Source organism: Cynocephalus volans, chromosome 7 (genome assembly GCF_027409185.1).
Source record: "Cynocephalus volans isolate mCynVol1 chromosome 7, mCynVol1.pri, whole genome shotgun sequence".
Lineage (NCBI taxonomy): Eukaryota > Metazoa > Chordata > Mammalia > Dermoptera > Cynocephalidae > Cynocephalus > Cynocephalus volans.
In genome coordinates this window covers 117577155-117603626 of record NC_084466.1, presented here as the reverse complement: position 1 = coordinate 117603626, position 26472 = coordinate 117577155, and the positions used below count along the sequence as shown (strand labels likewise).

Sequence of the window (26472 nt, the reverse complement as noted above, 5' to 3'; positions counted from 1 at the left end):
AGTATAGAAAAAGAGGGAACACTCACTAAACCTTTTTATGAGGCTAGCATAACCACAATTTCAAAATCTGTAATAGCCTGTAGTTTCTCTATTTCACTTATAAACAGATTAAAATTCTTAAATATTGAATTGAAATATTAAATAGCAAGTTGAATTCAGCATGTATAAAAATTATAATATGACCATTTGGATTTATCCCAAAAGTTTAGTGCTGGCTTCTTTTGAGGGAAAAAGAAAAAAAAAAAAAAAAATCAATATAATTTGTAACATAAACAGGTCAAAGAACAAAAACTATATGATTATCTCAGTAAATGCAGAAAAAGCCTTTTTAAAAATTAAACATTTATTCATGACTTTTGGAATAGCTCTTAGTAAAATAGGAACAGAAGATAATGTCTTTAACCTGATAAAATGAGTTTACTACAAGAAACATACTTTATGGTGAAAAATTGAAGTATTTTCTTTATAAGTAGGAGCAAGTCAAGGGAGCCTGTTGTCATCATTTCTGTTTACATTTTACTAATTGCATAAGTCAAGAAAAGAGATAGGAAGTAGAAGGATTGGAAAAAAAGAAACTATGTAGTCATTATTCACAGATAATATGATAATCTACATAGAAAGCCAGAGGAAAAAAATTACAGATAAACTCTCATTAACCCCAATAGTTTTATTTCTGGGCATATACCCTAGAACCAGGAGATGACATACAAGGATGCTCCCGGCATCCCTGCTTGTAATAGAAAAAAGCAGGAACCAGTTCAAATATTTGGGTAAATGTTGATTCATGTATGTATACGAGAGGAAAAATAATTTTCCCTCTCCTCTTTTGAATTCTTGATTGGGTCTCTATAACAAAAGACAGATTAACAAGAGAAAAACAAATAGAATTTTATTATCATGCGAATCAAGCTCGTAACACATGGGTGTACCCATAGATGAGTAACTGAAAGGTTTGGTTAGAACTTGAATTTATATAGTTTATATAATATCTTAGCAAAGGAACAATACGTTTTTAGAGATGTGACCAGACCAAAAGAAAAAGGGGGCCTTGAATCTCTAGGGGCAGCAAATTGTTGGAGGGCAAATATATGGGAAAATAATGATAGATAAAGACAAGTTAGTAAAGTTTGTTATGTAGGTTCCTCTGGTGATAAGTGTCTAAAGTTGTTTCCTGTGATTAACTGTTGTACTTCCTTGTAGAGGGAGGAAGGACACTTTGTAAATTTATGTCCTACTTTTAGGCAAGTAGTGGGTAGGGCAGAGCGGTTTTCTTTTGTTTCTTCTGAATTGCCCTCAACTCAAAATAATCCGTATGCAAAAGTGGCATATCTTGTATTCCATTCTTCTACACATGCTGGAGCATAATGTTCAGCCAAGAAAAATGAATGAATTACAGCTGCTCATCAGCCACGTGGATGACTCTCAAAAATACAATATTGAGTGAAAATAAAAAGTCACAGAAGAGTCCATAGAGTGTGATCCTATATATGTAAAATTATGAAACATGGAAAAGTACAACTTAGGGAACCAAACATGGATGGTTAAATTATAAAGAAAAGCAAGAAATGATTTAAATTTAGGATTGTGATTACCTGTGAGAGCTGAGAAGGTCTGTGTGTCGAGAGGGGCTTGCAGAAGGACTTGAAAGATAATGATAATGTTTTTTTTCTTAAACTTTGATGGGTATTGGTTATATTGTGGTTCTTTATACCTTATCTAAATATTCTAAAGATAGCCTTTTATCTGCCTAATTATTAATGAAAGCACTTAAAAAGCTATAAAAAGAATGACCAGAGAAATAGGAATAAAACCAAGACTGTAAGGTACCAGGTTATAGTCTTTTTTACCCAAACACAACTAAAGTATACAAAACACTGCAGTCTATAATAGCGATTTACTGTAGCAGTGATTCTCAACTGAAATGCCTTTGTTGTAGGAAGACATATCAGGATTTGGGAAAGTTTGTGGAGTGGAGAATAAAATTTTTAACGGCCTCGGAGGTTATTTGGTTATACCCCTCCTTACCTTCTCTCCCACTCTCTGGAGAATAACATATAAAGTCACCATAGCTAAAGGAGGAGAAGGTTGCAGAAGAGAATTGGTTGTAAATGTGGTATAAAATGGTCAAGGAGAAAAGGAGCTCATAAGGAATATTACTGAGAAAGTGATCAGTAAATTTAGTGAAATCATTGAACTTGGAGAGAATAATTTCCATTCAGTGAGGGTGGCAACTACAATTTGAGGTGAAAGAACATGGTCATTCCAGAGTTTGGGGAAATGAAGGGAAAAAAACGAAAGGGCTAGTAGGGAAGGAGGAGGAGGAGAGAGGCTGCCAAAGAGGATGTGTAAAGTGGATGGAGGTATCCCAGAAGAACCAGGAGTAATTACTGGAACATTTTAAGGTGGAGTTGTTTTCTTCTCAGTAATGGGAAGGGAGTGGAGAGATTGTGACTAAATGTAAATGAGAGTGGAGGAGGTTGGGGGCCTGCTGAGGTAAATATGTGACCTGTGTTTAATGAGATAAATCATTGTGGATTGTGGAACATTAGGGCATAGTTGAAGAAAGCATGAGTTTACTGAGAACTCAATTGTTATGTTTTTATTCTCAAGCATTACTCAGCAGCTTGGTGGCAGGTAGAGTAAATGGCAGTGCTGAACCAGCATTGGGAATGAGGTTCACTAGTATAAAAAGAAGTGTGAGGAAGGGGTTCTAAGGAGGGTGTCATTGAAATGATGACCCTGTGGTCCGGATCATTTTAGAAGTCAAGTATTTCCAGATGAGGGATAATTTAGTCGGAGAATAGAAAAGGGTTAAAGAATTGAGTGTACATTGAAGGCAAGGATCAGATGTGAATGTGGGACTAAGAAGGTATGACTTATATGGTTAGAAGGGGGGAGCATCCAATCTAAACGCTTAGATATAGGACACTTTGAGGTTACCAGATAATCAGTGGAGCTCATGTGATTTTAAAGGCAATAGTTTTGAGACGAAAGGTAAAAGATGACATAGTTGCATATACGTCAGGAACAATAACCTGGGAATGGTTTTATGTTGGGTTAAAGAGGATATTTGTGAATAGTATATAGCACGAAGCCAGGAAAACCTTCAGCTTTGTCAGAAGTGGGGCATTTAATTGGTAATGAGAGAGGAGGTGGTTTCAGGAAAGTGTTATACAGGGACAGGAATTTTCTGGGAACATGCTGCTGCTTGGATCATATTTAGATGTAGTAAAAGTTTTGATAGGTATATCTGTGATGAAAGGGTAGGTTAGGTTAGTTGAGATGTGTACTCTAAGTGCTTCAGGTGCAGGATGAATAGTTTAAGCTTGGTCTGTTCTGAGCATTTATAAATACATTACAGTCATGAGCTGCATAATGACGGTCAACGCTTGACTGCATGTATGGTGGTAGTCCTGTAAGATTATAATACCATATTTTTACGTACCTTTTCTGTGTTTGGATATGTCTAGATACACAAGTAGTTACCATTACATTGCAGTTGCCTACAGTATTCAGTACAGTAACATGCTGTACAGGTTTGTAGCGTAGGAGCAATAGGCTATACCATATAGCCTCAATGTGCAGTAGGCTATACCATCTAGGTTTGTGTAAGTACACTCTATGATGTTCACACAATGAAATCTTCTAAACATTTGTCAGTATCTTTATTGTTAAGCGGTGCATGACTGTATTTTGTTTAGCATGTTAATTAGACTATATAATTTTCTTGAGATTGTTGTTTAGGAGTCAATGGCCAGGAAAGAGTCAATACCCAGAATTCTTCATACACGTGAAGGTCACATACTGTGACCTTAGTTATTTAACTTAATATCTTCCTATTTTTACTCTTATCATTACACCATAGTCTTCAAAACTTCATTTCCGTTATTTTGAAGATATAATAGCTGAAATATTTTGTGAAGGATGGTATACTGAAATCTTAAACCTGGAACTCTCAACTGCCAATTTTTGGGGTTTTTTTGTTGGCTGGCCGATACGGGGATCTGAAACTGTGATCTTGTCAGCACCACGCTCACCCAGTGAGCAACCGGCCATCCCTATATGGGATCCGAACCCGTGGCCTTGGTGTTATCAGCACCTCACTCTCCCGAGTGAGCCACGAACCGGCCCTGAAACTGTGATTTTGGTGTAATAAGGCTATGCTCTAATTAACTGTGCTAACTGGCTAGCCTGCCAGGGATTTTTTAAGAGCAGTCATCACCAGAATGCCAATTTGAAAGAGCTAATGTTTGTTAACACCAGAAAGCCATTGTGAACTTCATTGCCAATCAAGTGACTTATGTATTTATTTATTTATTTTTTTTTCAAGTGACATTTAAAGTTATGGTTTACTGGAGCTGAATCTTAGAAGACTGAGTAGCTGAAGTAAATAAGGAAATTGAGATAGGAAATCAGTAAGAAACAAGCAGTTAGTGTTGCCTGGGTAAGCAAGGGAGTATATAGAAGTGATGAGGAAAGAAAAGCAACAAGAAAGGAAAACTAGAAGAGAAAAATCTCAGTGTAGTATTACATTTTATACTCAAGTATGGTAGAAGAGCACCATAGTACAAAGTCATGTTACCCAGGAACTCTTAGAATACATATGGTAAAATCTACAAATACTGATAGTCAACTCTGTATCCCACAAATGTGTATAATCAATTATATTTCACTAAAAAAGTAATATATATGGTAAAGTGAGAGGAAAGAGATAAAAGTGCACTAACCCTAAAAGAGAAACTAGCTGTCTGCACATGTCTAGAAAAAGGTGTTTTCTAGAGTTTAATGTAAGTTTCTGATAAGGGGTTATACCTAATATATCAAGATAATTACTTAAATTCTTTGCTAGTTCCTATTTAAATGCATTTTTTAAAAGTATTGTTAGCAGTGATTTCCTCTATTTATACTTTATTGGAGCATTTTAGCTGTGATCCCACTAAAAGGATTAGAGGTTGCCCTTGTTTCTGACAAGTTTAATTAGTTCATCTCTGTTTTTTCACTCTTAAATTGTTAATGCCATGTTTAGTTTTCTAAAGTTATTCTTCCAAAAGGACAGTAAGTTTTGTGACTCTTTTAGAACCTGAATGAAGTGAGTGTTACCTCGTAATATTTTCTTTTCTGCTCCTTTTCTCCATTTCCTCCTTCCCCATTTCAGGCAAAAGTATTAGTTCACTATTTCCTACCCTACTTCTTAAATTTTTTTGAAAAATAATACTTCGTGTGGAGAAAAAAATGAAATAGTGTGAAAGGGTAGAGATAGTATGAAACAGCTAAAAAGATAGGTATACAGTAAGAAGTAAATTTTCCTTCTGTCTTTGGCCACTCTCCCCACACAAATTTTATCTTCAGGTTATATTCATAATACACCATTTTCCCTCTACAAAGAGAACCACTTGGAGAGATAGATCCCCTTTAAAAAACAAACAAAGGCTGGTGACTAGAAAATATAATTGTCACTAAGCTGTAAACAGTAAAGCATTGTATGTAAACATAAGCCATTTTTAAAGTAGTACAATCTTAATTTTGTTTTTCTGGTTAAAACATTTTAGAAATAGAGGATCACTGAAAGGTGTCAAAAGTAGACAATTGGATAACTTGTTTCTGGGACATAGTTAGTCCAGTGGTGGTTATGATGTGTTTTTTTGGTGCTTTCTTTTCATTTATGTGTTAGGCATGTTCTGCTCTCTCATATTAGGGATATTAGTGTTTCAGTAAAACATGGGCTTTGAAATTAGACAAATCAGGTTTTGAACTGTGGTAATGCCACTTCCTAGCTGTGTTATCTTGGCAGTTCCTTAAATTTCTCTGACCCTTGAGTTTCTCATCTGAAAAATGATAATAATAGCTACTTCTCAGGTTGGTTTTAAGGGTTGATTGTAAAGTACCCAGCACAATGCCAGCTGAGAGAAAGGTGCTCAATAAACGTTAAATCTTTTTCTCTTTTCTGTCAATGCTGTATTATGAATACAACCTGAAGATATTGTTGGTACTGCTGTTGTAGGAAAGAGACCTTAGGTAAACTTGACAATGCAGCATTTTTTATCACTGTATAAATTAAACGGTATCATTTATCATTTTTATTTAAGAAACACCAGATAAAAATAAAGTCTATTATTTAATCAAGAGGCAGTTGTGGCATAGAGTAAAATTTTCAGTGTGACTAGCTAATAGGGGTAGAAGCAGGGTTTCTTAACTTGGGCATTGTTGACATTTTGGGCCTGATAATTCTTTGGGACGAGGGAGGGGGCTTTCCTGTGCTTTGTAGAATGTTTATCAGTGTCCCTGCCTCTACTGACTAGATGTTGTTGCACCCTCTCTCCCACCCCCAAGTGTGACAACCAAAAGTATTTCCACCCTTTGCCAAATGTCCCCTGTGGGGCAAAATGACCCCAACACATTTATAGCAGCATAATAAAAAAGAAAAGTGAATTAACATTATTCAGATGCTATTAGAATACCTTTCCTAGCTGACATGTAAAAGACTTAAAGGCAGTGAAAGAGAAGGTATTTACAAGAGATAAAGGAACCTGGAAAAGACTACTTTATCCAATGATTCAGTGATGTTACAGGGGGTAGATAAATAGGAGATTTATCCTATGTGGTTATCCAATGTGGTTCATAGCACTTTCTAAAAAAAGCCATTAAACATACATTTGTCATCATCCTCTAACCATTTTGTAACTATAATACTGTGTGATACAAATTTTCTTTTAGAGCATCCATACCCCTGATAAACAGCAAGATCCTATATAATCAAAAGCATTTTCGAAAAATGTAACAACAAAAATTTAGGTAAACATGATTTACCAGAGTATTTTTATTTCTAAAATATTCATTTAATTGAAATTTGAATATGTTATGTGTAGATTTTCAAAGACCCTAGTGGTCACAACCCTCATCTTAAAATTAGAGAAACCAAAGCAAATTCATATTATCTTTCAATTCTATTTCTCCATGAACTTTTTGAAGTATCCTCTTATGTGTGATGGTTAGAGTATGGGCTCTGGAGTTGGACTCCGTGGATTCATATCTTGCCTCTTCCATTTGCTAACTTTCAACCTAAGGCAAATTACTTAATCATGCTAAATTGTAGTTTCTTTTTCTGTGATAGGGTAAAAATCATACCTACCTTATAGGATCGTTCTGAGGATTCAGTGAGTTAATCCTTTTACTGTATTTTGTCATAATATTTGGCATACTCAGTAAACATTTATCATCTTTTATTTTAGTTGAAAGCTTTGTTGTATTGCTAGAATTCGTAGGTTTAATGCTAGTTGTGCCTTACTTTGAGAATATATGCAAATATACGAGGGTACTTCAAAAAGTTCATGGAAACAGAATTGAAGGATAATACAAATCTTTCACGAACTTTTTGAAGTACCCTCGTACTTATAATTTAGAATTATTTTTATTATCTCTGGTTGCCTAGCCCCAGAAATTGATTTTAACTAAAAAGGACAGCATCTTAGAACAATTAAAAATTTGATATGTATGGACAACTGTTGTAAGATACCCAGGTAACTTGAAGGAAGTTGGACATCTGTTTCAGATACTCTGTTAATTTAAGAAAAGAAACTCCAGTTGTACATTTCTTGGTATACATAACTCCTTGGTCTTTCATATGGAGGTTTCTACCTGTACCTGTCATGAGAGTCTTACTAGGAAAGAGAAACCAAAATGTACTCTGGAGTCTCATAGAAACAGTGGGAGGCCCTATTGGAAGGTATATGATCTCTTCAATTGTGTACCCTGTTTTCTCATTTCCTCTCATTTCCCCAGGGCTAGTTAAATTGACCTGGTTTCTGTGGTGTGGAGCCTCAAGTTTTTTCTTTACCTAGGGGCTCACAGTGGGGAAGGATAAGATCAAGAGACCTTGAATATCCGTGGAAAATTCTTACATGCCTATTCATTGCTCTTTAGATTTCACATATGTCTTATTTTGAAGTACCAACATTTAAAAATCAAACCAAAGGAGGTTGCTGTTTTTTTCTTTCTAGGCAGAAAAACTAATGAAGCAAATTGGTGTGAAAAATGTGAAACTTTCAGAATATGAAATGAGTATTGCTGCTCATCTAGTAGACCCTCTTAACATGCACGTATGTATCTTTAATCTTATTTAAGATTTATTATTTATTTTTTTTGTCTAGTGTTTTGTGTCAAGGGTCCTAAAGACCATAACTGGGTTCGGTGATTCTCTAGGAAGACTCACAGGACTCAGCATATAGTCGTACTCATGGATATGATTTATTATACCGATATAAGGCAAAATCAGCAAAGAGAAAAGGGCATGGGGTGAAGTCTGTAGGAAGCCAGGCCCAAGCTTCTGAGTCCTCTCCAAGTGGAGTGACACAGGACGTGCTTAATTACTACATTAGCAAATTGTGACAACACATGTGCAATGCTGTCTACCAGGGAAGCTCACTAGGGACTGAATCCCCAGGGGTTTTTATTGGGGGCCAGTCATGTAGATTCCTTTTTTCTTACATGTACCAAAATTCTAGACTCCCAAGAGGAAATCAGGTGTTCACCATAAACCATATTGTTTTTGCACAAACAGTTTAGGCACAGTAAGCTATTCTTCTCCTGAAATGGTGGGAACTCTCCTGAAGTCTAAGTTCCCAGAGGCCAGGGAAGTGGCAGCCTTGTCAGTAGGACTTTCTAAGAGGAGTAGTCTCAAGCCTACTATGTTAAGTTGTTTTCTACACACATTGGTTTAGTAAAACTTGTACTTTTATATATTTGCCTGTGTGGTATGTCAAGTGTGCTGCTTTAAGTCATGTGGCTGTTTGATTTATGGAGTTTAAATCTAGATTTTTATGATATGGTGTGATAGATGACATGGGATTCCGAATGTCAGTTTTTCCATTCACAGCCTTGCATATGATTTCCTCTTTGAGTCTCAGTTCCCTCATGTATAATCCAGAGATAATATAATAATACCTGCTCTACCTACTTCATAAGGATTATTTTGAGGATCAGATTAATGTAATTTATAAACTCTAAGGTCCTGTATGAATATTTTGTAACAGGTATAAATATATTTGAATATATTTATCTAATATATTAATGTTATATTGATATAAGTTGATTAAAATATGATATTCCCATCTCCAAATCTAGAAAATAAAAATCTACAATGTCTTTTAATATCTGTGTATACAGAGACATACACACACCCTAAAACTAAGCCTCCATGTGAATGTGATTTATAAATTTACAGTGACACCTTCTTGGGGTCCTACCTGTATTCATTTCTGAGTGAGTCTTTACTAACAGACATGGTGTTTTGTTGTAGCTACAATGAAAGTTATAATTTTAAGTCCCTTTCAGTTAATTCCCCCCCCCCAAATTTAAGTTGAGTCAAAAGTTTTTCCTTGTCTATTTTGAAAATATGTATACCCTATTTACTGTTTATAAAGACACCTCATAAGTTTTGATGTAGTTTTGCTTTTGATGAATAAAATTCAGAAATCCAGTTTGGTGGATATAGACCTTATTTCTAAAATTAATTCTTATTATGTTTGACAGCATCCTGGGTGAAATAGGTGCATTCCCGGTGAGTTCTTTCCGAGCAGCCAGTGCTAAATTATCTGTTTGAACTGATTCTGTCTTCTGTGACAGAGTATTTCCTCCTCATAAATGAAATGAATTCAGCTTATTAGATTCCTGCAAATTCTTGAGTTCCTGACTTAGTGTTTTTTTTAAAATAGTAGGTAGTTGACTGTTAAATTCCTTTTCCCGTTTCAGAGCAGTTTATTAATTTCATTATTGCTGTGAAGTCTTTACTCATGTTAATATATAATTTTAACCTTTTGTTATTTATATATTATTATCAGATTAAGGTTTACCATTTTGGGTGGATTTTTTTTTAGATTGGTGAATGTACATTAGTAGGAAAATTCATGTTGACCTTGACTTTTACCAGGTTACTTGGGGTGACATAGCAGGTTTAGAGGATGTCATTACGGATCTGAAAGACACAGTCATCTTACCTATCAAAAAGAAGCATTTGTTTGAGAATTCCAGACTTCTGCAGCCTCCAAAAGGTATTATAGAAGTTTGTATTTGCCTAAAGCATTAAAAGTCTAGAAAACATTGAAACTTTCTGCCATTATAGAACTGGTTTTTGTGAAATTAGATTCTCAAAAGAATGCTGAGATCTAGTGAACTGTTCAGCTTCCAGAATTTAAATAAATGTTTTTCTCTGTAGTTACATGTCAAAATATATGTTTCTTTATTTTCTGAAACAAGGCTGCTTATATTTTTTTCCTCTAACAAAATACATTTACTTTATTGTGAATTTTTTTTCTCCAAAGAAAATTTTGAATGATTAGCTGAGCCCAGATCAAAAGGTTAAGGTAAAAGGGCTGGCCCATGGTTCACTTGGGAGAGTGTGGTGCTGATAACACCAGGGCCATGGATTCGGATCCCTATATAGGGATGGCCAGTTAACTCACTTGAGAGCATGGTGCTGACAACACCAAGTCAAGGGTTAAGATCCCCTTACCGGTCATTTTTTACCAAAAAAAAAAAAAAAAAAAGGGTAAGGTAAAAGGTGAATTATTTAGTGAAGTTATTTACTACTTTCTTCCAGGTTATTTGTAGTTTGAACAAAAAAACATTTAAAAGTTTACAGCAGTTAAAATTCCATGTGAACACCATATGGCTCCTTCTATAAACTTTCTCATTGAGTAATTGTTATTTTGGCACGTAAGTTTTATATATGTGAATCTTATCATATTCCATGTTTTGATGCATTATTTAAAATGTGGATAATCTAAGAAAAATACATTTTGAAAAATTGATTTTCTTTGGCCATAAAGGTCTACATTTTGCTCAGTACTTTAGTAAACTGCTCAATTGATAACACTAATTATGATCCATGAAGAGAAATAATTGAAAAAACTTAATGCTGCTAAGAAGTACCAAAACTAAACTACTAGGAATAAATATTCAAAGTAATAAAAGAATAGTATGAAACAAATATGACATTCCACAAGCATTCCTCAGCTTTAAATTAAATAGCTTTAGATTACTCTTCTTTATTGTATTACATGAGCCATCCAAAAGAAAAGTATCAGTAGAAAATTCAACTTATAACTGACTTAACTAAATTTTAAGCACCTCAATGGACTTAATTAAAAATTGCAAACACTGCTTGAAAATACTAACATGTTTTAGCAAAGCTTAGAGATTTAAATTTGAAAGTCAGCTTTTAAAAAGTTTAAAAGAATTAAGCTTGGGTTAATCAGTTTTATAACTTGAATCTTAAAATGCTTGAGAAAGAGTTTGAAAGTTATTTTGAAGTGCTTGGTGTGAAAAATTTTGTTAGGTTTATGGAATCAAGTGCAAGTTTTTCATTTAAAAAAATTAGATTTGAGGGGAAATTTTATTTTTTACTTTCATTTATTTTTTTGAGCAGTTTAAATATTTTATTAATAGCAGTGGGGATGTGAGTCTGCTTTTTCATTACCCAGATAAATAAAAGCTCGTGGCTTTTATTCCTCCAAGGCATTTATTTTATTTTATTTTGTTTTGTTTTGTTTTGTTTTAATTTATCAACGTACAACGTAAATGATTTTTTGGTGTCTGTTTACCAATTCCTCCTTTTTGGTAGGAAATTTTATACAAAATATTTTTCTTCTTGTATTTTGAATTTTATTTGTATTATATAAGAAGAAAATTTTGAGTACCTCCAAATCCCCTCCAGTTTACCCTAGCATGCCCTTCTCTATAGATATTGTCATTCTGTAAGTGAGAAAAGTTGGGCTTTGAATCTAGCAAATATTTTGAGAGGTGTGCAGTTTATAATTTTTGTTAGGCCTGTCTGTAGATGACTTATTTATAAACAGGGCAATAATTTTAGTATTTTATTAATTTAGAAAATGCTACTTTAGTTGAGAAACAGTTGGTGATAATTCCCAAAGTGTTTAAGACACCAGCCTGTTTAGATCATTTACTCAGTTAGGTTAAAAGTATTACCTTAAATTGTATTTAGCAGCAAACTGCTGTCAATGGAGACTATAGGTTTTATTAATACATTTTATTCTTTGGAAATTAAAACAGGGGTGACTGATAATATCTGTTCCTTTTAAGAAAAGATTATTATCTGTTTGGAAAAGGCACATGTGCTTTGGCTAAAACTTAAGTCTGAACAACAGCAAAGCAATGTTTGCCGCAATCTGTTTTGAAATTGTCTACTTTCTCTGGACTGTTAAAGTGCTATCGTGCTGTGTCAGCTTGTGAAGGTGGAAGATGTAAGATTTTATTTGTCAACCATTGATAGAGTGGTGTGAGTTTGGATGTCCATGTGATAGTCTTTAGTATCCTGAACTCTAGACCTTTTCATGAAGAGAGGAGGCACAAGGATGCTGTAATCCCCCAATATGAGTACTTCAAAAAGTTCATGGAAAAATAAAATTGAAAGATAATACTAATCTTTTCGTGAACCTTTTGAAGTACCTATGTACAAGTATGTGTCATCACTGACATTGAACTTAGAACGTGGTGTCTTTTTCTCTGCTGCCTTTTCAACTGCAAAAAAGAATAATAGCAGAACCATGCTAGGAAGATTTTAGTGTGGGAAGAATTAATGTTATATTGATTATTGCCTAAAATAAAGCAAGTATCTTATTTTCTTAAAGGTAACAATGAAATATATTAATTTCCAGGTGTTCTTCTCTATGGGCCTCCAGGCTGTGGTAAAACTTTGATTGCCAAGGCTACAGCCAAAGAAGCAGGCTGTCGATTTATTAACCTTCAGCCTTCAACACTGACTGATAAGTGGTACGGAGAATCTCAGAAATTGGCTGCTGCCGTTTTCTCCCTTGCTATAAAGCTACAGCCTTCCATCATCTTTATAGATGAAATAGGTATGCTATGTTTTTTCTGTGTGAGTATTTTAAAAAGCCATTTTTAAAGGTGATATTTAAATAATCAGTTTAGTTTTTTTAACATTTATTAGGCCGTATTAATAAAGCAAAAGACATAATCAGCATTCTAATATGCTATGTATATTTCCCATATTATAGAATGAACCACAGTCTTCATTTCCCTATTTAATGGATAGGTTTTTGTATCTCTTCTCTATTACAAACATTACGTAGTGGACATCCACACGTTTTCTCATGCGTATAGGTTTGCCCAGGATAGATACTTAGAAGTTGATCTATTAGGTTTTGTGATGTGTCTTTTCAACCTTACTAAGGTTACCAGTTATTCAACATAGTTATACCTATATTCAGTCCCACCAGAGTATAGTTTCTATTTTCCTACATACCCTCTAACATTTATTTTTTCAGAAATTTTCATTAATTTTTGCTAATTTAAAGAGCATGGATTATCTCATCGTTGTTTTTGTGTATGTTTTCCTGCTTACCAGTAAATTTGAGCATCTTTTAACATGTTTATTAGTCATTTGGGTTTCCTTGCTTGTAAATTGCCAGTTTTTTGTTGGAGTTACTTGCCTTTTTCTTGGTAATTCTTTGTTGATGTTTATCATCATTACAAATATTTTCTAGATTGCTTATCTTTTCATTTTGTTAATGATAGTTTCTTTTACAGTGATTACAGTTAGATTATAGTCACTTTTGTCAGTGTTTTTCCTCCATTATTTATGCTTTTTTTTATCTGGCTTACAAATTCCTTCACTATCCCCATAGATATTCTCCTTTTAAAATTATTTTTATATATAGCATGAGGTAGGAATCTAATTTATTCTTTCCCAAAAGGATAGCCAACTTCTAAAATAGACTACTTTTCCCTGCATGTCATGAGTTTTATATTAGTGGGCTCTTTATTTTATAGATCAATATTTTTGTTCTGTTCCTGGTACAATAAGTTATATTTTTATATATAAATATATATAGCTTTATTACTATAGCTTTATATATTTAGCTTTAATTATTATAGCTTGGAATTATATATTATTATAATTATATGTAGTATGATAGGCTATTTAAAAATATAGGGAAAGGTAGATATAGATATATAGCTTAGTTCTGTTTTGGTTGCTTTTTTTGCCTTATGTGTCTTTTCCCATCAATTTATTCCTTTAATTATTTTGGGATTTTGGTGTGTATCTTGAACAAAAGAGCCTTTAGCTAGATTTTTGAAAAAAATTAAAGACTCTAATTACCTGGAAAGGGTAGTTAGTTTGCCTTTATTATGATAGCTGACATATTCAGATTTATTTCCACTATGTTATTTTTTGCATTTTATTTACAAATCTAGTGGACTTTTTTTTTTTTTTTTGCTTTATCTATTCTTTTTGCTGTTATAGATTTAGAAGTTATACATTCTTTTTCTTTTAGTGAAACATTTAGCATACTTGCTTATCTTAAAAGTCAAATGTAATCATTGTCTCTGCTTCCCTCCCAGACAGTAGAGACCTTAGAACTCTTACATACTAGTAATTCTTCTCATCTGTTACATGTTGGTGTTATCCAAAATTTTATTTTTCTTGTTTTACACTTGTGATATTAGTTGTTACTTTATACTGGCGTGGCTTGTTTAGATAGCCACATGTTCGCGAATTTTTGCTCACCATTGCTTCTGGAATCCTGCCTTTTCTGGATTTAATTTTCTTCTTACCAAAGTCTCTTTGAAGTATTTTCAGCAAAGGTTGTAAAGAATGAATTCTTTGTGTGAAAATTTGTAATTTCTATCTTTTCTCTTAAATGATACAAACTTTCTTTCTGTCCCTCAGAATTTTGAAGTTACAACTCCATTGTCTTCCATTCTTTATTGTTGGTTTTGAGAATTCTGCTTATTGGCTAATATTTCTTTCTAAATAATGTATCTTTTCTCTCAAGTTACTATTAGATTTTTATGTTATTCTGCTTTTTGACTATGTTTTTTCTAGGTCTGCATTTTTTGTACTTATCCTGCTAAGCCTCACTGTGGTTTTTAATCTGAGGGCTCATGGCTTTTGTTAATTCTGGAAAATATCTCAGCCATTGTATATCTTTGAATGTTGTGATGCTCCCATTTGGAAAAAAATTCTTCATTTCTCTACTTAATTTTTAGTCATTTTCACAGTTGTCATCTAGTTCTCTACCATGTTTCATCAGTTGTAAGACATACTATTTTGTTGTTTGTTTTTTTAAACTGTAACATCCCTGAAATTAGTATTGTATGTTATAATTTAACTGGCAGAATTTTTCTTCTTTTAACATCATAGTTTCATAGGCAGCATTTTAAACTTCTTGTTGGTGTGTAAAATAGTGGTGCAACACAAAAACCACTCAATCTTTGAGTAGGTTATGAAAAGCAATTCTTTTCTTGGCTGCATTTAATTTTCCAGCCATTGGGTTTTTGTTCTGTTCATTATATTTGAACTTTAGAAGTTCTCTTTGTTTCTTTTTAAAGTTTATCCTTTTTTCATTGTAGCTTGCTTTTTATTTTAGAATTTCAACCTCTTTTATGTCTTTAAATTTTTATTTTATTTTATTTATTTTTAAGCAGAGACTTTTCTGTAGATTTGAAAATTTTCAAAATAAGTTGGGACAGGAGAGCAAGGTTCACCTTCCCCACAAGGCCTTTGTATTGCTATTCCTATCTGCTCTTTTAGACTTTTCCAAGGCTAGCTCACCAGTTGATTTCAGCTTAGGTGTTATCCTAAGCCCCTCTCTCACTGTCAGGTTATTCTGGTTTTCATAGTATTAACCACTGCCTGAAAATTCCTTTCTGTTAGTATGTTTCAGAGAGGACAAGTGTCCTCCTAGATCAGATTGGCACTTTTTCCTACATATTAATGTCAGAAATCAGAATGCTTGAAGTTACTGTCAGCTTGACTGTACTTTCCAGTGTTTGGGTTTGCTTTCACCAGTCAACAGGGGGGCACTGTTAACCCGATTAGTATCTGACTCAGATTTTAGACCACACTATGCACTTTGAAGTCACTAGGGCAAATTCCAGATTGCTAAATCACTGGATTCACATGTCAGAATGCACCAAATGAAGTCACTGGCTTGCTTTTAATTAGTTTAACCTTTAAGCTTTTAAAGGTATAATCAACCAGGTAAAGCCGATAGGGAATATTTCCCAACATTTCTTACGTAAATTCAAATTTTGGGTTCTTCTTTGAAGTAAAACAGGCTCTTCATTGTTTTCCCAAGTTGCAGAAATTCTCTCTCCGTCTTTTCCCACAGTATTCCTTTGTTCAATCTTGGCTGCCACAATCAGGCAGACAGAAAGCATAAGTAAATTTTTATTGTATCTTGTAATGGAAACCTTAGCAGCAGACTGTAAGATTTTAAGCATATTATTTTTATTTAGTTTTGTAATTGCTCTGTTGTTTGAAATTCTAATTCTCCTTTATTGTTGTTGACTCTTTCTCATAGTGGTTTGTTTCCTTGTGTCATTTATAACATTAGATAGCTTTACACTTGTTTTTACATGATAATTCTCCTTTGCCTACAAAGATCCGGAGTATTTTCATACCTTCTGCTTAGAGCTTCAGGAATCTGATCACTCAGCACCAACTTTTATGATAATTTCTCAGCTTGAGTGTTCCTAGACTGAATGGTAGTACAGATTTAGACTTCATACCTAAGAAAGACTCCCCATGGTCCTGGTTTTTTATTTGTCAGGGGGGACATATTTTCCCCTAGAGCCCAGTCGAAGAGAGACAAGCTTCCTTGTAACACCCTATAGTGATGAGCAGAACTTTTTTTCTTGTCTACACTTCTGTGAGTGTTCATCTTTTCAAGCATCTTGGCTTCAGCCTTATCCATATTAGCAATAAAGTGGAACCTTTTGATGCTAGTGCTATACGTGGGTACCTGTTATGTATGTACACACACACACACACACACACACACACACGCACGCACGCACGCACGCACGCGCGCACCCACACACGCACGTGCGCACCCACACACGCAGGTATAATCACCTCAAGTTCTCTCCCTTCTTATTTCCAGTTCCCTTTTTTCTTGAACTTTGGGTTTCTTTCTTTCTTACAGTCTCAGATCTTCATTAACTTTTTTTTTTATTGATTTTATTTTTTTTTAGAAAAGTTTTAAATTTACAGAAAAACTGATCAGAAAGTGTGAAGTTCCCATATTAACCCCTTACACACACGCGCGCGCGCGCTCACTCGTCCCCCTATTGTTAATACTTTGGGGCTGGCTGGGTAGCTCAATTGGTTAGAGCGAGGTGTTATAACACCAAGGTCAAGAGTTTGGATTCCCATACATGCCAGCTGCCAAAAAAACCCAAAAAACAAAAAGCAAACCTTTGCATTAGTGTGATATGTGGTAAAATTAATAAACCGATATTGATAAATTATTAACTAAAGTACATAGTTTACATTAAAGTTCATTCTTTGTGCTGAACAGTTTATAGACTTTGACAAATGCATAATATCCTGTGTCTACCATTACAGTATCTTATAGAATAGTTTCAGTGCCATAAGAATCCCGTGTTCCACCTGTTTGTCCTCCCCTCCTTCCGCCCAAACTCCTGGTACCCATGGTCTCTATAATTTTGCTTTTTGCAGAATGTCACAGCTGGAATCATATAATATGTAGTTTTTTCAGAGGCTTCTTTCTTAGCAATATGTATTTAAGTTTTCTCTATGTCTTTTTGTAGCTTGATGGCTTACTTCTTTTTACCGTTAAATAATATTTCATTGTATGGATGTTTCATTCATCTATTGAAGTACATCCTCTTTTGGGCAGTTATGAATAAAACTTCTAACAACATTCATGTGCAGGTTTTGTGTAGACATAATGTTCAACTCAACTGGGTAAATACCTAGGAGCACAATTACTGGATCAGTGATAAAACTATGTTTAGCTTTGTAAGAAACTACCAAACTGTCTTCCAAAGTGACTGTACCATTTTGCATTCCCACTGTAAATAAATGAGAGTTCCTGTTGCTCTGCATCTTCTCTAGCATTTGTTATTATCAATTTTTTGGATTTTAGCCATCATAGTAGATATGCTGTTGTTTTTTTATATCTCATTTTTTTAAAATTTGCATTTTCCTAATGACATATGATGTTGAGCATCTATTCATATGCTTATTTGCCATCTCTATATTATCTTTGGTGAAGTGTCTGTTCAGATCTTTTCCCCTTTCTTTGATTAGGTTGTTTGTTACCTTATTGTTGAATTTTAAGAATTCTCTGTATTTTGGATATAAGTCCATTATCAGATATGTGTTTTACAAATATTTTTTACCAGTCTGTTGTTTGTCCTTTCATTCTGCTGACAGTGTCTTTCACAGAGCAGGATTTTAAATTTTGATAAAGTCCAACTTATCCATTTTTTCTTTGATGTATCATGCTTTTGTTGTTATGTATAAAAACTCATCACCAAACCCAAGTCACGTAGATTTTCTCCTCCACAGGCATACCTCAGAGATATTGCAGGTTTGGTTCCAGACCACTGCAGTAAAGTGACTATCACAACAAAGTGAGTCACACAAATTTTTTGGCTTCCCAATGCGTATAACAGTTATGTTTACCCTATACTGTAATCAATTAAGTGTACAATAATAGCATTGTCTAAAAAAAAAGTACATACCTTAATTAATACTTTATTGCTAAAAAAAATTGATAATAATCATCTCAGACTTCAGTGAGTTGTAATCTTTTTGATGGTGCAAGGTCTTCCCTCAGTGTTGATGGCTGCTGTCTGATCAGTGTGGTGGTTTCTGAAAGTTGGTGTGGCTGTGGCAATTTCTTCAAATAAGACAATAATGAAATTCACTGCGTTGATCACCTCTTCCTTTCACAAAAGATTTCTCTGTAGCTTGTGATGCTGTTTGATAGCATTGTACCCACGGTAGAATTTCTTTCAAAATAGAGGTCAGTCCTCTCCAGCCCTGCTGCTTTATCAACTAAGTTTATGTAATATTTTAAATCTTTGTTGTCATTTCAGCAGTGTTCACAGCATCTTTACCAGGAGTAGAATTCATCATGAAAAAACACTTTGCTAATCCATAAGAAACAACTCTTCATCTGTTAAAGTTTTATCATGAGATTATAGCAATTCATTTACATCTTCAGGTTGTACTTCTAATTTTAGTTCTCTTGCTGTTTCCACCACATCTTCAGTTACTTCCTCCACTGATATCTTGAACCCCTCCAGTTACCCATGGGGGTTTAAATCAACTTCTTCCAAATTCTTCTTCATGTTGATATTTTGACCTCCTCCCATGAATCATGAATGTTCTTAATGGCATCTAGAATGTTGAGTCCTTTTTAGAAGGTTTTCAATTGCCTTTGCCCAGATCCATCAGAGGAATCACTATCTATTTTAGCTATATAGCCTTATGAAATGTATTTCTTAAAAATAATACGACGTAAAAATTGAAATGACTCCTTCATCCATGGGCTGCAGAATGGATGTTGTGTTTGCAGGCACAAAAACAACATTAATCTCTTTGTATATCTCCATCAGAACCCTGAGTAACCAGGCTCATAGTCAATGAGCAGTAATATTTTGAAAGGAATCTTTTTTTCTGAGCAATAGTTCTCAACAGTGGGCTAAAAATATTCAGTAAACCATGCTGTAAAGAGATATGCTGTCATGCAGGATTTGTTGTTTCGTATATAGAGTACAAGCAGAGTAGATTTATCATAATTCTTAAGGGCTGCAGGATTTTCAGGATGGTAAATGAGCATTGGCTTCCACGTCAAGTCACCAGCTGCATTAGCCCCCAATGAGAGAGTCAGCCTGTCTTTTGAAGCTTTGAAGCCAGGCAATGACTTTTCCTCTCTAGCTATTAAAGTCCTAGATGGCATCTTCTTCTAATGTAGCGCTGTTTTGTCTACATTGAAAATCTGTTGTTTAGAGTAGCCACCTTCATCAGTGATCCAAGCTAGGTCTTCTGGATAACTTGCCGCAGCTTCTACACAGCACTTGCTGCTTCACTTTGCACTGTTATGTTGTGAAGATGGCTTCTTTCCTTAAACCTCATGAACCAACTTCTGCTTGCTTCAAACTTTTCTTCTGCAACTTTCTCACCTCTTTCAGCCTTCATAGAATTGAAGAGAGTTAGGGCCTTGCTCTGGATTAGGCTTTGGGCTAAGGGAATGTTGCAGCTGGTTTGTTCCTCAGTCCAGATCACTAAAACTTTCTCCATATCAGCAAAAAGTGTGTTTGGCTTTCTTATCATTCGTGTGTTCACTGGAGTAGTACTTTTAATTTCCTTCAAGAACTTTTTCTTTGCATTCACAGTTTGTCTGACTGGTGCAGGAGGCCTAGCTTTTGGCTGTCTTGGCTTTCATCATGGCTTCAACACTAAATAATTTCTAGCTTTTGATTTGATATGAGAGATGAGGGCTGGCTGGTTAGCTCAGTTGGTTAGTATGGTGCTGGTAACACCGAGGTGCAGAGTTTGATCCCTGTACTGGCCAGCCACCAAAAAAAAAAAGAAGAAGAATATAAAGTGTGAGAGGAATTTGATTCCTCCTTTCACTTGCACACAGAGACCATGGTAGGATTCTTTATTGGCTCAGTTTCAATATTGTGTCTCAGGCAATAGGGAGGTCCAAAAAGAGGGAAAGAGATGGATGGCCAGTTGGTAGAGCAGTCAGAACACACACACACAACACTTAGATGGGCATAGCTCGTGGTGCCCCAAAACAATTACAATAATAACATCAAAGATCACAGATCACTATAACAGATATATAATAATGAAAAAGTTTGAAATATTGCAAGAATTACCAAAATATGACATAAAGTGAGCACATGCTGTTGAAAAACTGACATAGATATAGACTTGCTTGATGTAGGGTTGCTGCAAACCTTCCATTTGTAAAAACAAACAAGCAAGAAAACACGGTATCTGCCAAGCACAATAAAATGAAGTATGCCTGTATTATCTTCTAGAAGTTTTATAGTTTTGTATTTTACATTTAGATCTGTGATCCATTTTGAGTTAATTTTTGTGCAAGTTATAAGGTCTGTGTCTAGAGATTCATTTTTTGCATGTGAATGTCCAGTTGTTCCAGCACCATTTGTTAGATATGCATTAACTTTTAAAAAAAATATTTGATCTAAATTGTTTTTAGTGTTTACATGTATCTTTTTCCTTTTATGATGTTGAGCCCTTACGTTTAAAGTGTCTCTCTTGTAAATAGTATACAGTTTGGTTTTTTTTAACCCAGTCTAATATCTTAATCATGGTTCTAGTCCATTCACTTTTAATGAGATTACTGATAGTTCTTTTTACTTATTCAGCATTTTATTTTTTTTTTATATTATTTTAAGCAGCCATCTTGCCAAAATCACTTCTTGGTAGTGAAGATAATTTAGGAAGTTTAAGTAGGCAGGTGAATTTACAAAATTTTATCTTTAAAAATTAAGCAATTTTAAAATGACTGGATTTTCTATATCTAGAATAGATGAGTTAGTTTGATTCATAGTCTAATGATAGGACAGATTATACAAAGTTGAAACTATATAAGAAAATCCAGGACATATGTTTGTCATTGCAGGGCTCTACCATGTCATGGTGATATGTTTTTGTTGGAATTGCTTTTTTAAAAAGTACGTGGTGCTGATAACACCAAAGTCAAGGGTTCAGTTCCCCACACTGGCCATCCACCACTTGCCCCCCGCCCCCCAAATTGTTCACTTCCTAAAAAAATATTTTTTGAAGTTTGGCATGTTACAAAGCATTTTTGTGCCACTCGTATGTATGACAAATTCTGAGTTGTAGTTTCAATGCTAAAATGTCACAGTTACTCAGAAATGCTAACGATTTATATGGATATAAGACAAAACGTTTGAAATGGCATTGTACTAGAAAATCCAAGATTTATTTTTACTGTATTTTTTTTTTCATTCTTAGTATAGTATGTACCATCTTTTATTCTTTTTATGTTCTAAAAGGAACATGTTTCCCGCTATTCAAAAGTATTTTATGTTCATTGTAGGCAATTTGGAAGACAGAAAATAACTTAAAGGAGAAAGTTAAGAGTGTCCTTAAGTCCGTCCCTGAGCTATAACCAAAGTTATTAGAATTTTGGCATATTTCCTTAAAGACTTTATAACTGTGTTTATTTAACTTACAAATATATGTGCATGCTAGCATGCTTGTTTTGAACTGTTTTCTGTCTTACGTTTTCCCATGTCATTTTTATTACCAGGAAGGTACATGAGGGAAAAGGATGTGACCACATAATTGAGAGTGCAAAGGATTCAGATAACTAGGAAAGTTAGGGGCAAAGCATACATTCTTTCCTCCAAGATTCTACTTTCCAGCCTCTCAGTACCAGATTCTTATTTCCCTTATATATATTGGCATGAACGTATTTTTAGTAAAGAAATGAAGATTATTGATAGTTTTAATTTGCCTAATAATTCACCAACATTATTATATCAGAATGATGTCTGAAAAGGCATAGTTAACCCTCTTTCTTTGTAATCTTTCATAAAGTTATCAGCTATTAATTAGATGACTTGAAATTATATAAATAATAATAAATAATACATTATTAATGTCTAAGGTAAAGGACCTTTTCCTTCTAGATTCCTTTCTACGAAACCGTTCAAGTTCTGATCATGAAGCTACAGCCATGATGAAAGCTCAGTTTATGAGTCTCTGGGATGGATTGGATACTGATCACAGCTGCCAGGTATTTGAACAAATCTGCCCTCAACTTGTGGTGTTTTTATTGTTAATAGAAATTTGGTGGGCTACTTACACCTTTGTACAAAAGTTTATTTCATAATTATTTATACATATCATTAAGTGATGAGTATCTAAAAGAATATATTTTGTACAAATCTCATCCATTTTGAGGGCTTCATGTTTAACAAAATGTTAATAGATTGCCTAAGTGCCTGAAACAGATTCAATGGGAGAGTGAAAACCAGGGTAAAACCTCTCCTTGTAATTTTCTGAACCTCTCTGCCAAGGAAGAGGAAGTGGCTTGTGGCTGTGAGGTATGGTGTGCCTGTTTCTTTTTTGTTATTCTTTCTGTTTTACTTGACTCTTACTTTTGACTCTTACCATAATTCCTTACAGCTTTTACTCATTCTATTATCACTTATCTTATTTTCATTTTACTGTGTTAATTAGTTGTTGAAACTCATGTACTCTCTCACTGTCACACGTGCTTTCTTTTAGATCCCAATTTTATAGTAGACAGTCTTCTATCTTACGCTTTGTCTCTTCCCCTTACATGGCTGTAAAAACCACAGCTAAGTTCCCTTGTTATGCTTCCAAAGGAAAAACCAGCTTTATTACTTTATCTTTCAGTTTTTCTTTTTGGGTTCTCAGTTTCACTGGTTTTTGGCCTCTGAATATTTCATACTTTCTTTTAAGCTCAATGATGTAAACTTTTATTAATTTTAAAAGAAAGTTAAATTTTTTTTTATCTAGCATGTTTGTTTTTTCTGCCATATAGCTGGAAATGGAAGTCCTACAACCATTTTTTCAGGTTTTTTTTTTTTTTTTTTTTTTTTTTTTTTTAATGAATCACCTACTTATATCTCATGGAAAAGTTAACAGTGTTCTTTTGTTTTTTTAACTTCAGTGTAGGCATTTTCTGTTTTGTAATCTGTTTTACCTATTCAAAAAACATTATACTCAGAATCTCACCTTTCAATCACTTCTTAAAAATTTGACTGTTTTTTCTTCAGTTATTGTTTCTTCTCCATTCCCCATGTTCTATCTCCTAGAATGGCAATATGATGTATGTAGGATCTTACTTATATTCTGTCTTTTAACTTGTCTTTCAAATTTTCTGTCTCTTTGTGCTACATTCTGGGTAATTTCTTTGCCTCTTCCAGTTTGATAATTCTAGGTTCAGTTGGAGCTCTTCTCCTATTTAACCCTTATATTGAGCTTATTATTTCAGTTATTATGTTTTTCAGTTCTAGAAATTCTTATAGATTGTGTTTCAAGTCTACCAGGTCAATTTTGATAGGTTCTTTCCGGTTACTGATGTTTGCAATTGCATTAAAAAAACAGAGCCCTGGCATCAACTAGCTGTGTGACTGACCTTGGTCAAATTTTGTAATCAGTCTGTTTTTATATATATAGTGGGAATAATATCTGTAAAAAGGGAAGAATAGTATCCATCTCAGAATTGTAAGGGATTACTCTGGGTAAAGAGCTTATAACAGTGCCTAGCATATACTTATTACGTAAGGATTTGCTATATGGTTTCTTGATTTCATATTCCTTTAAATATTTTACATAGTAATTTCATAGTCTGTTTTCAGTAATTCTAACATATAACTGTATATAAGGTTCTGTCATTTGTTATTTGAGTTTATAGGGTATGTTTTGTGATTTAGTGGGAAACTCATATTTGGTAGAACTTTGTATGTGAATTCTTTGGAATCTAGGTTGAAGGTTTATTGCTCTAAGGAGATTTTATATTTGCCTTCTGCCAGATTTTTTTTTTCCCCGCAACACAAATTCAATATCCATGTTAGCTGGCCATAAGCCATGGGTGTGTGTGTGTGTGTGTGATGGTGTGTGATGGTGTGTGATGGTGTGTGTGTGTGTGTGTGTCTATTCAAGAGCCACCACTTTTTTTCACGGTATAGTAATTCATGAGTCCTGGCTTTATTTTGAGTGAACTCTTATCAGGCTCTCTGTCCTATAAGGTGTGCAATGCACAAATTCAATATCCATGTTAGCTGGCCATAAGCCATGGTGGGTGGGTGGGTGGGTGGGTGTGTGTGTGTGTGTGTGTGTGTGTGTGTATTCAAGAGCCACCACTTTTTTCACGGTATAGTAATTCATGAGTCCTGGCTTTATTTTGAGTGAACGCTTATCAGGCTCTCTGTCCTATAAGGTGTGTAGTGCACACCCACTCTCTAGCGTCTGCACATGTCCATATGTATGTGGTTAACTTCTACCCTTCCTTACCTCTCTTATCCATAGGCTTTACCCTCAGCCTTAACTTAGATCCTTTAGTTTTTTGCAGACTTGTAGATTAATTTATTTGAGATTTTATTACCATTTTATTTTTTAATTTATTTTATTTATTTTTTATTTTATTTTATTTATTTATTTATTTGTTTATTTATATAGGGAGCTGGCCTGTAAGGGGATCTGAACCTGTGATTTTGGTATTATAAGGCTGTGCTCTAACCATATGAGCTAACCAGCCAGGTCTATTTGACTTTTTAAAATACTTTATTAATTTTATATGTTTTATAGCCAGAGGGTTTAAGGGTCTCTTAAGTCCACCACATTACCATAAATCAGAAGTCTGAACCACAACATTCTCAAGAAGATAATTAAGCCACATGTCTTCCTTCTACATTACCTTTATGAAAGTATAGTTTTATTAAGAGGGAAACAGCCATTAGCTTTTGTTGAATGGTGAGAGAAAAAGCACAACACACATAAATTTAGGTGACATTAATAGAAACATTTTCTGTTAATAATTAGTTTTAATAAATGTGTGGGATTTATCACTGGAAGTCATTTACAGATTGCCAAAAACTAATTATCCTCCTAAGCAATGGTATTTACAATACTTAGACAATTGGATAGTCTGTGTAAGAGAAAATATTTTAATAGTATACCCTATCAAAGTATAGTGTTCAGCTGTTTAAAGCAAAGGACATAAAGGAAATTGGATGAAGTATTCTACAGAGCCACTTCATTCAGAGCTCCACAGCATGCTTCTGGTACAGCACAACTTAAAACTGAGTTTTCAGATGTGTAATTTCCTACTACACTAATAGCAATTACTGTTTTCATTATGATGAGTTGATTTGATCGAGAAAATGGAGATGTTGCTTTTTTATTAAACACTAGTAACTTTTTTTTTTAGCCTTTATTGTGTGTTGAGGGGATTAAAACTAATATTATTTATTTTCATTTTTTTGGCAACTGTCCGGTACAGGGATCTAAACCCTTGACCTTGATGTTATTAGCACCACACTCTAACCAAGCCAGCCTCCAATATTATTAATTTTGAAAAATAGTTTTAGATATGTTCTACTTCCATATGAGCCAGTTAGCTTTTCTCTAGAATTTTCTTTTCTGTGACTAGAGCCTAGAGCCTTAGCTAGCTTTCTTGTTAGTGTGATATGGTCACAAAAGGAACAAAAATAGTGAATGACCCAATGAAACCCATCACTGTTAACTGGAAACCTTAGTAACTGGTGACATATTCTTCATCTTAAGAGACATGAAACATAAAAGATAACACTGTTTTTAGGCTATTTATTGACAGAGTTAAAGTTCTGAGGCATAAATTTAGATCTGATTATTTTAAATATGAAATGATAAAAAAAATTATCTTTTTAAATACAGTCTTGTGTTTGGGTTAAATGGTCCTATAATCAAAATATTAATGTTTGTAAAGCATTACATAAAGATTTTAAAAAGGTTTAACAACTACTACCTAAAAAGAGCATTGAGTTTGTTGCTTAAGTACTAAAAAATTACTGTTGCTTCCCACTTTGAATTTTAGCTCATTTGTACTAAATAGATTTAATATATGTGTAAAGGTGCTCTGTTTTTGCCCCTTAAAA

The 26472-nt window shown here is 34.1% G+C and overlaps 1 protein-coding gene across 2 annotated transcripts in view; it reads left to right on the top strand.

Moving 5' to 3' along the window:
- ATAD1 (ATPase family AAA domain containing 1) overlaps nucleotides 1-26472 on the top strand; it is a 52076-nt gene that overhangs the window by 9122 nt on the left and 16482 nt on the right. For both annotated transcript variants that reach the window (XR_010024050.1, XM_063102441.1), the window contains exons 3-6: nucleotides 7998-8096; nucleotides 9926-10046; nucleotides 12672-12872; nucleotides 22495-22601. Coding sequence is in view for 1 of the 2 variants with exons in the window: in XM_063102441.1 (XP_062958511.1) it covers nucleotides 7998-8096; nucleotides 9926-10046; nucleotides 12672-12872; nucleotides 22495-22601 (528 nt within the window). In the remaining variant the exon portion in view is untranslated. The remainder of the gene's footprint in view (nucleotides 1-7997; nucleotides 8097-9925; nucleotides 10047-12671; nucleotides 12873-22494; nucleotides 22602-26472) is intronic.